At 39.9% G+C, this 11,450-nt stretch overlaps 1 protein-coding gene across 1 annotated transcript in view; it reads right to left on the bottom strand.

Annotated features, from left to right (window-relative positions):
- PPTC7 (protein phosphatase targeting COQ7) overlaps positions 1-11,450 on the bottom strand; it is a 39,346-nt gene that overhangs the window by 4,536 nt on the left and 23,360 nt on the right. Inside the window, exons 3-5 of the mRNA XM_026514867.4 lie at positions 5,426-5,624; positions 2,188-2,311; positions 454-583 (exon numbers count right to left, since the gene is read on the bottom strand). Coding sequence (XP_026370652.1) covers positions 454-583; positions 2,188-2,311; positions 5,426-5,624 — 453 coding nt within the window. The remainder of the gene's footprint in view (positions 1-453; positions 584-2,187; positions 2,312-5,425; positions 5,625-11,450) is intronic.

Below are 11,450 nucleotides of genomic sequence, written 5' to 3'. Positions count from 1 at the left end.
AAATCTGCTGTGGTAATTTGGCAGGCAAATATTGTCAACGAGTCCCACAAAGCCAGAGCAAAGGGAGAAGTGAAATGTCAGACCCGTGAAGGGCAGAATGTTAAACTGTTAGGAATGTCCAGGGCCTCCAGGCAGACTTGGAGGCCTTTTGGGCTCAGGTCCAAGCAGTGGAGTGGTGGCAATAAAGGGCTTCAGGTTCTGCCTGCCTCTACAGCCAATGAACTTCAGTTTTGGAGGGCATCCTCTGTGGGGAAGACATGATGACATGCACTTGCTCTTGTGCCCCAGTATTAGGGCCCGCTGACCTTGCTCAAAGCCACGGGCTCACAGCTGGAAGAGGACACCTCACCAGTCTCACCCCACTGCTCTAGTTTACCTCACTCCACAGCCAAGAATGCTCGCATCCCACTATGTCCCCAGTTAGTCCCTATGACCTTCCTAAAGAATGCTTACCTCTCACATTCAATCCGTTGTCACATGCAAACTGTGCAAAAGGTGACATATAATTTGGGTCATAGGCCAGCTCATGGGCTTGCTCAGCAATACTTCTTGCCGTCTGTTGTATACTTTCATAATTTGAATTCTAAGATGAAAGGATGAGGGAGTTATTTTTACTGTAATGCCTCACATGATTTCTGCATTCAAGTATACTTCTTGCAAATATCACTTTTTGAGAAGAAACATTTATCTAACCACAGTTTACACCACTTAAGTTTTATTACAGTAAGAGAAGACATGACAACATTACATCTTCAGTAAAATGAACAAGACCACCAGTGAGTGCTGCCTGCACAAGATGTCAATCAGATGTCGCCCTTTGCTAGGGTGGCCTTGGGTCCTAAAGTCTGGATTTTCATTTTTGCTTTTTTTCCCATTTGGAATTCTTAAGGCATTCTTGCTAAAACTGGATGGGACTGAAAAGGCAGATTTTGATAGCACTTCAGGGATGACCTCAAAAGTTTCCTTGCTTAGGAATGCAACCCTGGCCAACCACAGTTTGCTCTCTAAGTAAGAGCTGCCAGTTGTCCTACTGAAAATACCTTTAGAATTTTATATCATGATGAAAGATTCTTGTTTAGCTGTGTAATCTTGAGTCATACCCTTATCCTTGCTGCTTCAACTTCCTCATCTGTAAAATGGGGATGGGAAACAAGGTCCATTTTAGCTCTCCCATTCTAAGATTCAGAATAGTTTCAGGATAAATAACGAAAGGTCTCTGCTTCAATGTCACCTCCTCAAAGAGGCCTTCTCTGACCAATCTTTCTAAAACAGCAGCCCTCTTTATTCTCTATTCCTTTATCCTGCTTTATTTTTCTTCTTATTTACCACCAACATTTATCATGTATTTCTTTTTCTGTATTGTCTGTCTTCCTCCACTAGAAATATAAGCTCCATTTGGGAAGAGAATGTGACGTTTCTCCTTACCACCCCGTCACCACAGAGAGCACAGTGCCAGCATCATGAAAGCCTCTGACCTTTACTGCATCCCACAGATGGGGCATGGCACTAAGGATTCTGTACACATGGTCTTAGTTAATCTTCACCACAATTCTATAAAATAGGACCTCTGGTACTCCCATTTTAAAGGTGAGGAAAATACTGCTTAAAAAGTTTGGAAACTTACTCATAGGCATACTGCTTAGTGTTAAGAACATAGGAAAAGACTAATTTCCCCCAGAGTTAGTACTTTTACAAAGCCAGGAAAATATGGAAAAACTGGTTTTCACTTCCTTCCACTTTCTGTATGGGCCAAGTCTGAACTGTTTCATTACTGGTGACAGCTCAGATCACGTCAAGGCCCCTAGCTGCCTGCTGCCCTTGGCTGGCTCTGGTATGGCGATTTCCTGTCTTTCTCAACCTCAACACCTGCTGGGTTTGTTAAAAGAATAAGAGGAGAAAAAGACAACCAGGAGCTAACACCATTAAAAATATAAGAAATTCTCATCTGGGCTTTCCTATCTTTACCACTTTACTAATGGGGTGGGTAAGAAATCTCTTTTTCCCTCAAGTTCTCCAATTGTGAATATTTCCATTTACAATTGCTTGAAAGACCAGAACCATTATTTTCCTAAATTCACTAAACAGCCTTTTCCAAAACTACAAAAAGAGATAATACAATTGGACCGATAAAACTTAGCTGCCCAGAGAGGGCCATGGTTTCCATCAACCAACCTTTGAGTCAATTACCTTTAATTTTTTTAGCTCCTGAAGGATCATATAATCAGGCATGTTGTCAAAAAGTCCATCTGTTGCCGTCAGGATAATGTCTCCTAACTGGACATCAAAAGATGTGCTATCAGCAGCATCCGGGCTGTGACAAGGACAGGGTAGGGGCAAAGTTATGAGAGGCCTTCAGAGATAAGGTTCAAAGTTTTCAACAGGCACTATGTTACAATGGAATGAGATTTTAAGAAAAAATATAATAACAGAATTAATAATAAAAGCCAGTCATTTTGAAATTCCTAACCTTGAAAAAAATTAATTGTAAAATCTGATATAAATATTTCAAAAGCTTAAGTGAAACTACCAAGTAGAACTGAGTTTGATGATTAGTCACATATGGCTTAAAAGGAAGAAGAGTTCTTTTCTGAGTCAGAACTAACATGCCTCTAAAATCCTGGTAGAAATGAGTCTTTATTTCCTAATTCTTTAAAGCCAAATTCCATCCTCTCTTACTCATTTTCTATTCATCGGTTTCCCTGCAGGCTTGACTCTGGCTCTCAGGAGGCTGCAGTATAGTGGAACAACAGAGCACTATGGAAAAGAACATGCAAATCCCATAAGAATTAATTCACATGATATACCTACAATGGTATTTATTAATATTATCATTAGTATTATTATTACTAGTATGGACTAGTAAGGCAGAGTAAGGACTGCGTGTCTCCCAGGGCTTAAAGAGTGCTCACCACGGATAAGTAATTAATTATTAGTGTGCCCAGCACATAGTAGGTCTTCAAGAAATATCTAATAAATGAAGAAATAAAGTAACTAACCCTCCAAACTGAGGGGGGGGAAACTCCTTAATATATTGTTAATGAAGAGAGGAACATACAGACAGTATGTGTGTGTATGTGTGTGTGGCAGGGGGAAGATCCATAGATACAGATGCTCCTATATGCAGAGAATAAATCTGGAAGGGCGCAAAGAAACAGGTAATTGTGGCTGCCTCTGAGCAGAGAAAATGTGTGGCTGGGGATGGCATAGGAGGTAGATTTTTCTCTACATCTTTTTGTATAAAACTTTAAAAAAAGATAGAAGGGTTTTTTTTTCTCTGATAACACCTGATGAAAACATAAAAGAATTGGGGGTGGGGGAGGGACACCCAGTGGGGAGAAGAGAAAAGATCATATATTCAAAGTGTTAGTGGCCCTCTCAAAGGCTGGTTCTCAGCCATTTCCAGAGGCCAGCTTCACTGAATCCAAGCCTCCAAGGTGAGGGAAAGGTGAAATATCTAATAGTCTGCCTTAACCTGTAATTAGGAAACAAGTGCAAAGAAAAAATTTACACACTGACCCAGAAAGGAAGAGCCAGAATCAAAGCACACTAAGCTTGACAGACCCCAAAACTGTGTAACTGACATGTTATAAAATATGTAAAATATGTGAAGAAAAAACATAAAAACGACCCACCAATGCCTGCTGGGGATTTACACAAAGTACACTGAGAAAATTTCAGGTACATCCTCTCTTGACTGAGGAGAAAGAAGGGGCACGTTTAAAGTTCTGTGATGGGCTTTGGCAAGGAACTTTCACTTACACATTTATACCACGAACACTTTGTAAACAAACAGCTACTAAAGGAAAACCTGCAAATTAAGGTTAAAATTATATTGTATAGATAAGAGGAACTAAGTAAAAAAGGAAGTAAATGCTTTCATGCAGCAGGGGAAAAAAGACTAAAACTGGTAGAAACCGGGTCGATTCCCTCTGTGGAATAAAGAAAAACAATACAAGACACTTCACAGTTGCTCAGGCTTTGGAAACAAATCAGATTCTAGAAGTTTAGATTAATGACCAGGTTGGCAGCGAAGCTCTATTTTATGCTGAGGTTTTTCTTCCCCAGGAGTGTCCTTTGCTATCCTGCCTGTGCGAGACTTGCTACCATTGGACGGTTCGTCCTCTTCTCCCAACACTCCCACCCATGAGCTTGGTGTTCTGCCAGCTGCAGTTTTGCCCATTTCGATTGAACATACTGTGCCGCTGGAAACTTTTGACTGCACTGAAACACGAGCTGAAGTCACATGCTAGCAAACTGTCCGTGGGCTCCAGGGGAAGCAACCTCCACCTCGCTGGCAGACCAGGCAGAGTGCTGCCCTAACCACACAGTCCCAAAGAGAGGGTGTGAGATATGGCAGGGCAGCTCTAGCACTCAGAAGCCAAAACAAGAACCAAATAAAGGAAAATTAAAACACTGCTCTCTGTAACTGTTAGCTGAGCTTGGTATCTACCAAGCCGTTGGGGTTCTGCTTTCTCCCCACTCCAATATGGCTAATAGGAATATACATATTACAGCCAACTGAAGAAGGGCGTATAATGAAATATTGTTCCAATTATGGTAACGTACCTTAATCTGACAGTAAAAAATGCTTTCCCCTCTAAGAGTCAGCAATAGACTTCAGATGGACAATCCTCAATACCTAATTATATAATATACTTACTTCAGTTTTTAAAATGGCAGCAATAATCATTTTATCTTAGTTTGTACTCAAGATCTGGCTTAATCAGAACTATTAAGTAGAGATAATAGACACTTGCAAGACTATTTCTATTTTTACAAAAGGTTCATTACCCATTTAACAACATTTATGAATCACCAGCAAAGTCTGTGCCAGGTCCTATAAAGTTGTTAAAGGCAGAAGAATCTGAGACTGTCATAGCCTCACTCTGTATTCTCATCTTAGAAAAGATAAACTGTAAAAGTTGATTCAAAAAAGTAGTTATTGTCTTGGAAAGATCTTGACAATTTAAAAGTTCTATTTGATGCAAATAATAGAAGGCCCTGAGAATCAGGAAGTTATTCTGATAAATAAAGCAGATGTCTGTTTGAACTCTTCCCTAACAACATATGCAAAATCTTGTACAGGCAGTGGCATGGACAATGACTCATTTCTCCAGCACAATTTAACAAATATAACCGTATGTACCATGTCGGTCTCGGTATGAAAAACTGATATTCTATAAGCTTGAAGAGTATTTTCAGTCTTGTCAAATTATTGGGTTTTTATTTGAATTCAACTTGGCTGCAGTAGCCAGCAAAATATCTTTTGAAGTCAAACTAAAAGGTCCCTTTGATGAGAATATTCTCGTTGTACCTTCTTATCGCACGTGACAACTGAAAATGCCTATCTCCATTGTAGTTAAGGAGGACAGGAGGAGGAGCAGCCATGCCCTGCTCACTCTTAATGACCAAAGGGAGAGATTACCTGTCACTCAGGACGACTCCTTCGGCTTCAGGTGGTGCAATTGAGAGCTGGAATGGAGTGTTGAAGTAATGCTGCTGCTCATCTGATCGGTGCACAACTTCCCCACCCCTGACAACCAGAAAGCCCGAATCACCCAGGTTTGCTGTGTGTAAGCGGTGGCTAGTTCTGTCCAGCACCACGATGCAGGCAGTACTGCTACCTAGAAACAAAAATGATCTCCATTTATTTTCTCTTCCTGGGCTATCTTTGCATCCGTATTTTAATCCCATCACCCCAAAAAGCAACATACCACATTGGAACCTCCTTTGCCTATCTTAGTCGTGCTCCTAGCTCCAACAAATAGCAACAATAACCTGATCAGGGTCAACATGATGGGGAAAGAAAAAGGGATTTATATTATATACAGTAAGCAGGCCCCTGAAATCTGAATTCTCCCATTTGCAGAGATAAGAAACAACAAAAATGGCTGGTACTTAATCACACTATTTCATTTCAGTAGTACTATAATCCATGCCAAATGCTCAAAAGCATGTTGTTGAGATACTAAGTTTTAATACTTAAATGCCAGAATAAGAATGTTATATTTTCCTGACATTTCTCATTAGTCATTGGCAGGAAGCCTTCTCCATGAAATTCACTAAAATTTAAGACAGGGCACATAACTACAATTTTTAACCAGATTTCCATCTGTTGAGGTCATGAAGAACCTTCACTGGAGTGACTCACTATGAACTGACAAGACCAATTTTTCCAGGTAGCCTGTGGAATCATCCTGTTCACTTTACAGAGACTACTAATGTTCAGAGGAAAGAGACCACATTCCAAGCAGAGCGCAAAAAGCTTCTGTGTACCTTTGCAGCCCACAGCTCACATGACTTTCCCCAGATTGAAAAGCTGATGTACAACCAGTAAGACTGCTTTCAAGTACTAAAATTTAAACCTATACCTACAGAAAAAAAAAAAAAAAGGCAAAATAGAAAAATAAACAGTTCACCAAGAAGTAAATGTAAATGGTCTGTAAATATATGAAAAAATCATCATCACACTAGTAGCCATTTGCCTATTAGTTTAACAAGAGTTAAAAAAAAAAAAAAAAAAGAAAGATACTGCATGGTAATGGCAAGAGTGCAGGGAACATGGTCACTCTTACTCCCTGATGGCAAGAGAGTAAAGCTACTCCACCTTTCTAAAGGGCAGCATAACCTTGAAAAATGTGCATATCCTTTGATTTAGCCATTCCTAAGAAACAACTAGAGATGTAAACAAAACAAGTACAAAATCACTGCTTAAGATCAAGAAGAACTGGAAACAACCTCAACGTCTAAAATTAAGGGATTGGTGAAATAAATTACAGTACATCCATACAGTAGAAGGCTACCCACTGTCACATAATACTTAGGAGTACAGACTGTGGAGTCAGCCTGCCTGCATCTGAATGCTGGCTATGTTACTTACTAGCTCTGTGACCCAGGGCAAATTACTTACCCTCTTTCCTCATTTACAAAATAGGGAGAGACCATAACTACCTCTTAGTGTTGTTGGGATAAAATCAGTTAAATCATACCAAACACTTATAACACATAATAAGTGTTAAGCTATTTGGAAGCCACTAAAATTGTTTCAAATTCCATTTGAAAATGAAAGATAAGTGAAACAAGTAATTTCAAGCTAATATTAAAGTTTCCTTAAATAAAAAGTGTTATCAAACTTATATTGTATATCAAAAAAAGTAAAATTTAATGTAATTAAAAAAAATAAACCAACAGTAGGCAAAAGCTAAACTGTTAAGATGACTGTTAAAAGCAAAATAAAAGAAGCAGGCTGTGGAACCAGCTGTGTTAAGTCCCACGGCTCCATTGTTATCTAGCTGTATGACTGTGGGCAAGTCACTTATTCTCTCTAGGCCACAGTTTTTTCCTAACAAAACAGGAAATAAAAGCAAAAGAACCTACCTCATGGGGCTGCTGTAAGCACACAGTATATTCACAATTCCTATTACCATTTTTCTGTGCACAAACATACACAAAAGAAAAATCAGGGAGCATAATCACTAAAATATTAATAGTTTTCTTGGTGGGATTATGGATCATTTAATTTCTGTTATTTTTCCTTGATGAAGGATGTATGATGAAAATGTATAACTAAATATAAAAACACTTAAATTTAAGCATTTATCTCATAATGTTCAGAAATTCCATTTCTTTGTTATCTAACCTGACACCCTAATGCTAAGCTATCTAGTCTCTACCCACCAAACATCAGAGAAAAACACAGTACTGTAACTAACTGACAGTGCTGCCAGATAACCTACTGCTTAGCTTATGTTAGAGTTAAGATCACCAATTACCCTTCCTTCTTAACTCAATGCACAAAAACTCCAATCATTTTTCATTAATAGAATCCCCACACAAAAGATCTTCTGAAAGCTGATGGGATTAATCTGAGGAGGAAAAATGACAGATGAGTAGCACAGCCTTGAAAATCCTGGGGCAGGAAGGACTTGTGTTGACTCATTATTACTCACTGACAAACCCAGGCTATCATTTTGCCACCCCAGTGGCTGTCACCATCACCCCCTCGCTGAGTTAGAGTCAAAACAATCCTGAGAATGCCGGTTTTAATATGCAAAGCAGCACAATGAAGGCAAGTCCAGCCTCACAGAATCATGTAAGCTTAGAGTGTATACTCCTCCTCTGCCTCTTCATATAACTGATGCGTGAACATGCCTCAGGCCCTAAGAGCCTAATACTGGGAGAAGAGCTCATTATTCTTACATAGGAACAAGCAAGAAAAGAAGAAAAGAAGTGCTGAGAACAAGAGCATCAGATGTTCAGACCACTGACAAATCAAGACAGGCACCCAAGCAAACCACTCACACTAAAATGGAATTTTTTTTTTTTTTAATCACTGGCCCCTAATTTTGTAAACTACTATGAAACCTTCTGTGCAGCAAGGAAAGAACAAACTGTATTAGTATCGACACCTCAAATTCTTTTTTTTTTTTAAGATTTTATTTATTTATTTGACAGAGAGAGCCAGAGAGGGAACACAAGCAGGGGGTGTGGGAGAGGAAGAAGCAGGCTCCTAGCGGAGGAGCCTGATGTGGGGCTTGATCCCAGAACACTAGGATCACGCCCTGAGCCGAAGGCAGACGCTTAACGACTGTGCCACCCAGGCGCCCCTACACCTCAAATTCTTAAGATACATTGGCTCCATAAGACTTAACTCCACTTAAGAATTTCTGAGGAAATGTATATTAACAATTAGCCTGTGATGCCAACCCAGATCTAAAAGCAGCTAGAAATTCTCAAAAAATACGTAGTTGACCTTTATATTGGAATTGTGTTATAGACTTTTTAGCAATTGGATTAAAAAAAAAAAAGGACTGGGGCGCCTGGGTGGCTCAGTTGTTAAATGTCTGCCTTCGGCTCAGAGTCCTGGGATGGATCCCTGCATTGGGCTCCCTAATCAGCAGGAAGCCTGCTTCTTCCTTTCCCATTCCCCCTGCTTGTGTTCCCTCTCTTCCCTGTCTCTCTGTCAAATAAATAAATAAAATCTTAAAAAAAAGATTAAAAAGAAAAAAAGGATTACCTAATCTTTTTTTTTTTTTTTTTTTTTGACAGAGAGAGAGCCAGCCAGCGAGAGAGGGAACACAGGCAGGGGGAGTGGGAGAGGAAGAAGCAGGCTCCCAGCAGAGGAGCCTGATGTGGGGCTCGATCCCAGGACTCTGGGATCACGCCCTGAGCTGAAGGCAGACACTTAACGACTGAGCCACCAGGTGCCCCAGGATTACCTAGTCTTGTAAAGTTATCATTATTTGCAATTATATCTGAGGTTCAGTAATACTGAGTAGGCCGTCTTTGCCAAGAAATGCTTGCATTTAGTTACAAAGAGCTTAGAGGTATGTGTGTAGATTAGGTGAGAGAAGTGTCTACATGTCAAACATAGTAATGAAGGATTATTTCAACATGTCCTTTAGGAGAAAAAAAGTGATTATAACATTCAGTGTTAAGAAAACTTCTAATATGTCCTTAAATTTATTTTAAGATTCTGAACTACATGAGGGTAAATAGGAAAGTAGGAGGGATAAGGAAGAAAAACAGCAAAAAAACGAATCTTCAAATTGCAAAATCAGGATAGGTGTTTTGCAAGTGCTTATTCCAAGTCACAGTAAATGGATAGGAGGGTGTCAGCAGAGGACTCAAGGGAACATGCAGGAGTTGGGACCTGGAATCAGTATGTATAGGCTCTTTGTTAGATGTCAGACTATTAGATAGTATTCTGCAATGTCCTCTTTCCCTCAACATGTTTCTGAGTGTTACATGAAGCTTTGAGTCGTTCCTTTTCACAAAAAAAGATCTCTCCATTTAACAAATGAAGCAAGGCGGGTCAGAGGTCAAGTAGTTTGCCCAAAGTCATAGGACAAGTTGACAGAGAGGTGCTAGAATAGAATCTAGGATGTTTCACTGTGCCAGGCAAGCTCCAGATTGCATGTCCAAAATAGCGGATTAAGACAAAGCGGTATATTGAAACCTCAAGACAAGGTTTCTCTTCAGTTAGAAGGAAAACAAGCTGATTAGTCACAGCACAAAAAAGATGGCACCGTGACAAAAAGAACCCCTTCTTATAAAAGATTTAAATTGAAGGCAAAATTGTACAATGTGGAGAACTCCATTAACACTGAACAGAGGCTGATTTTTAATATGGATGGTGACTTGGGGGGAGGCTACTTCTAGTAACCAGAAAGATGCTGGCAACTAGCAGAAACTTAATAACACCCTCTGAGAGCTTGCTCAGAACAAATGTAGAAGTTTGGCCAAAAGATGCTCCATGAGCATACCACATAAACACACACTAGATATTTGGAAGTTTTCTAATACAAGATTAACGGGGATCTATTTTGTACCACGCTATTTCACAGACTAATCAGCTACCTGCTAGCAGTGTGGGGTGTCTATCTGCAACTTGAACTTCCCAGCTTAATTTTACATACCAGATCCCATTCCCTTTCTTCCTCCCCTGGAGAGAACCACTATCCTGAATTATAAAACCACTCACTTTTCTTTCTTCTTTTATCCTATTTTGGAGTCTCTGAACAATATGGTTTTACTTTTTTATGTTTTTGAATTTGAAATATGGAATCAGACTGTTAGGTGGTATTCTGCAATGTTCTATTCTCCCTCAACAACATGTTCCTGAGTATTGCATGCAGCTTTAAGTTATCCCTTTTCTTTCTGTATTAAATTTGAGAGAGAGAGAGAGAACACGAGCTGGGGGGGGGAGGAGCAGAGGGAGAAAGAGAAGCAGATTCCACACTGAGCAGGGAGCCCGCCTTGGGGGGCTCAATCCCAGGACCCTGAGATCATGACCTGACCAGAAGACAGACACTTGACTGAGCCACAAGGCACCCCAAGTTGTTCCTTTTCAAAATGCGTTTTTCTACAATAAATGGACTTTTTAGGTTGTTCCCGGTTTTCTGCTCTTATAAGCAATGTTACTATGAACATTCTTTTACCTATCTCTTTTTTTTTTTTTCTTTAAGATTTTATTTATTTATTTGACAGAGATAGAGACAGCCAGCGAGAGAGGGAATACAAGCAGGGGGAGTGGGAGAGGAAGAAGCAGGCTCATAGCGGAAGAGCCTGATGTGGGGCTCGATCCCATAACACCGGGATCACACCCTGAGCCGAAGGCAGACGCATAACCGCTGTGCCACCCAGGCGCCCCTCTTTTACCTATCTCTTAATACACAGATGCTTAAGAGTTTCTCTAACCTAAGGTATAGACTTAGAAGTGAAATTGCTAGGGCATACTATCTGTTTACATTTAACTTTATTCCATAAATCCAAATGGTTTTTCAAAGTGGCCATATCTATTTACATTCTTTCTAAGAAGTAGTATGTATTCTGGTGAGCTCATATCTTCTCTATCAAACTCTGCTTAATAAAGAGCTTCAAAAAAAAAGCTGGGCTGCTAAGTGATTTTCTTGGTTTTGTTATTAACCATCTCCTGAGCTGCTTTACAG

The sequence above is a fragment of the Ursus arctos genome, unplaced genomic scaffold (genome assembly GCF_023065955.2).
Source record: "Ursus arctos isolate Adak ecotype North America unplaced genomic scaffold, UrsArc2.0 scaffold_34, whole genome shotgun sequence".
NCBI classification, from domain to species: domain Eukaryota; kingdom Metazoa; phylum Chordata; class Mammalia; order Carnivora; family Ursidae; genus Ursus; species Ursus arctos.
The sequence above is the reverse complement of the archived record's forward strand: the minus strand, read 5'-3'. Positions and strand labels throughout refer to the sequence as shown.